The sequence below is a fragment of the Cydia amplana genome, chromosome 5 (assembly GCF_948474715.1).
Source record: "Cydia amplana chromosome 5, ilCydAmpl1.1, whole genome shotgun sequence".
Classification (NCBI taxonomy): Eukaryota; Metazoa; Arthropoda; class Insecta; order Lepidoptera; family Tortricidae; genus Cydia; species Cydia amplana.
The window spans coordinates 16,883,263-16,886,898 of NC_086073.1; the positions used below are offsets into that span (position 1 = coordinate 16,883,263).

The 3,636-nt window shown below is 35.2% G+C and overlaps 1 protein-coding gene across 1 annotated transcript; it reads left to right on the plus strand.

Moving 5' to 3' along the window:
• The first annotated feature begins 1,455 nt into the window (after positions 1–1,455).
• Positions 1,456–2,198, plus strand: LOC134648518 (uncharacterized). Its single transcript, XM_063503040.1, has one exon. The coding sequence runs from the start codon at positions 1,646–1,648 to the stop codon at positions 2,018–2,020; it is 375 nt and encodes a 124-aa protein (XP_063359110.1). The 5' UTR covers positions 1,456–1,645; the 3' UTR covers positions 2,021–2,198.
• Positions 2,199–3,636: the final 1,438 nt, after the last annotated feature.

Consider the following 3,636-nt stretch of genomic DNA (forward strand, 5'->3'; position numbering starts at 1 on the left):
ATCTAAACTAAACCTATCTTAACCTATGGGGTCTAAATTACTTATATGTAAAAATATCCCCTATGCCGCTCGCACTTGGGAGTGTACCCACAAAACTGGCCGCGTTTCCTCGCTGGATGGCAATGCCAGCTGAGCGAAGCACGAGCCAGCCCTGCGGTCGCCAGTGGAACGGATGAGAAGAATATATTATATCAATTTATAAGGTTTGATATTGCTAGAATCATTCTACCATGATAAAAGGAAGTAAATAACTAAATATTGAGGGTCATGAACAGGAAGAGCCTTGATAAAATCCAAGGTCACAATCACAACAGTACTAGGTCAATGACTCAACCTGACCAAAATATACTTCTAATTTTAAATGCCACGGTCATGAATCTGCCAAAATACAAACATATTAATAGGTAGCTGTATATGTAGGTACTTAATCAATAACTCTTTCCTGTTTTGTACCTTATAGTTATTTTATTACGTAATTTTTATTTAAGAATTGTCTACTAACAAAAAACATAATGACGAGCATAATTACAAACCCATACCTAATGGATACAAAAAATAGAGTTGGTATGTTGGTAAAGAATACCTACTTATTAAAAATACTTATCTGGGTACGCTACATATCATAACTGGTGAACAAGATAATATTCGTTTGCGAAAAAGCTAAAGTTTTATTTTGAGTTTTATAGTACCCATACCAACCCATGCAAAGCTATTAAATAAATATCTTATTATATTATTTGTTAGTTATCTATACATAAAGAGACAATAAATTACCATATAATGCATAGAGAATCAAAACAATATGAAGTATTAGAAATTATACTAGATATCCGCTTAGAACCGAATTGTCATTGCTAATCGTAGAGTAAAACACCCTAGGACCGAAACGTATCACTTTTAATTAGCATGCATGAGAAATGAAAAGTAATTATCTCTTCCGTTTACTATACTAAAGTACCTAACTTATTGGATTATGATAACAGAATACGCAAAGGTACCACATTTACACATTGATGTTACAAATGTAAACATGACGTAGTAGCGTAAGACTAAATTAAATACAAAACAAAACAACATAATTATAACGTACTTACGTACCGTAAACCGGGGTGACTTTCCAATGCAGGGGCAAATTCGATATTTCAGTTTTTCAGCCGTTACATATTTTTATTCGGATTTTTTAGTAGTAGGTAAACAAGTATGTATAATAATCTAACTTGTTACACGAACAGTTCGAGAAAATAATGAATAATGATAATTTAGTGGCAGTTTTAAAACTATCAAAGTATCCCCAAAATTTCCTAAAGTCACCTCGTTTTACGGTACTACCTAATGAGAAAATTAAAACATTTTTTTAACCCGTTAGAAAGGTGGACACCTGAATTCGTCGGGGAATAACAGCTCTACAATTACAAACGCCGAAACTCGATGAATGAGTGACGCATTGCTAGGGGAATCCTCCGCGGGGAAGGGGCTGCGCACACGCCGGCGCGGCCTATAAAACGAGCACATGCGGCGAGCTCGAATCATTCTTTATACAACCAGCCAGTAAGAGGCAATCAAAATCTCTCCAGCCAGTATCAACACTAAAAAAATCGATACAACTAGCCAGTTTTTTAAAAAGAATAACATTCCAATTTCAAAAATGAAGCAATACTCGATCGTCGGCAACAAGAAGAAAGTCACCATGGAAACAAACGCCACGCGCCTAAAGGTCGTTGGCAACGGCTGCGTCATCATAGTCAAAAGCAACCGGGGACACATCGAGGTCATCGGCAGCGACTGCAAGATCGACGTTGTTGATAACTTTGGGACCATCAACCTGGTCGGAGCCAGTGGTCTAGTGACAGTTTCCAAGCGCTATAAGAATGATGATATTCAACTTATTGGTGCATCTTGTCACTTATTAGTGGATGGGAAAGAAAAAGCTACATTTGAGCCGTTCTCTGCTCAACTGTCGCCGTTCAGCAAGAACTTGGATGACGTTATTGAGTCGATCTTCACCTTCGTCATGCGTTGAAGAAATGAGACTTAGTTATGTGATTGAACTTTGCCGCTCAGTGCTATCTGTGACGCGTTGTTTTTGATAAGTGACGCGTTGTGCCAGCCGGTGCGTGATATGATAAGTTTGATACCAGTGATTCCTCGTATCAGTTTGTAAGGAGGCCGCTTTTTTCATCTGAATGTAATTTAAGTACGTTCTGGAATTGTAGAATGGAATTACGTTGTTTTTGAAAACTGTGTTGTTTTAAATGCTTGCTTAGTATCTGTTTCTTAAATGTTAGAAAAAAAATGATGTGAAAATAAAATAATGAGAGCTATTTTTACTTTTATTATTTAATTTATCCTTACTGTTACACTATACCTTTTAGTTCTATTCTAATTATCTTCTCTGGCTTATTTTTTAGCAGCAGAGCAACAGGATATATTTTAATTCTAGAATTTTTTTAAAAAGTTAAAGCGTTCCGAGTGAAATGCTTCAAAACGGAAAAGTTCTCAAAACACTTGCCTAAATATGTTTGTTCATTGATAAACCAATGTAAATAGGTATGATTATGATTAAGTTTAAATAACATATAATAACACGAATGGTATTTATTACTTGATCGTATATCATACAGGGTTACCTATCGGTCCCAAAAACCCACATGCCTCTATTAGATCAATTATTAATCACCAAGGAGTGGTGACACTGTTACGTAGGGCTGGCGAAAGTTAGATAATACTCACTATGACATCATATTTCATTCACGGATACATAATATGACGCACTTTTTTCAGTGTAGGTACATGATTACATTGATTAATTGCACTACGAGTAAAAAGTTTGTCATAATATAGGTAAGTACCTATGACTCTTATGAGTGTAACTTGTCTAAATGTTTGTGGTTAAGTATGTTATCAAACAGTTCCCAGCAGCAAAAGCAGAATCGACAAAAAATCTATTTAATTATTGAACTTTGTGCAGGTTAGTTAATTAATTAATTAAGGTAAGTTAAGGCTAAATTTCACGAAAATCGGTTTAGAATTGCGACCAGTGAAGCGAACATTCGGACATATGAAAGCATTTTAACTGTTAATTATTTGTCTTTTATGTACTTAATACATGTCACGTATTTGACTACTCTGTAAGTGGTATGTAGGTATAGATGGTTATAAAAAGGGTTTATCAAAGGTTTATAAACTATAGTTTGTTAAAGGACTCTCATTTCAAACATAGACAGAGGTAATCATACTATCTTTGTCGTACACTTGTACTAGCACCCAAGAGAAAAGGATGAGTATAGTTTTTTTTTGTTCTCATTTCCTGACAATTTGGTTTGACCAACTATAGATGCTTATCAGGATCGGCGACAGCCCTGTGTACACGGATAAAGACATTCCGTGACTGCCGGTAGTTTGGTCTCTAGTTAACACATTTGCTGTAATTACCATACCATAACTTCACCATATAATTGCGCAGGGTGACATCGGTTTTAATTTTTTGGGGATAAGTCCCGTATATATAAGTTTAGTCAGTGTATTTCAAAATGCTCTAATTTGTTTTGATTCTTGATATTTAATTGATAGTCCTAGCCAATCTACTACACTATCCTGTTTTTGTTACAATTGTTTATTAAAGTTACAGAACGTTTT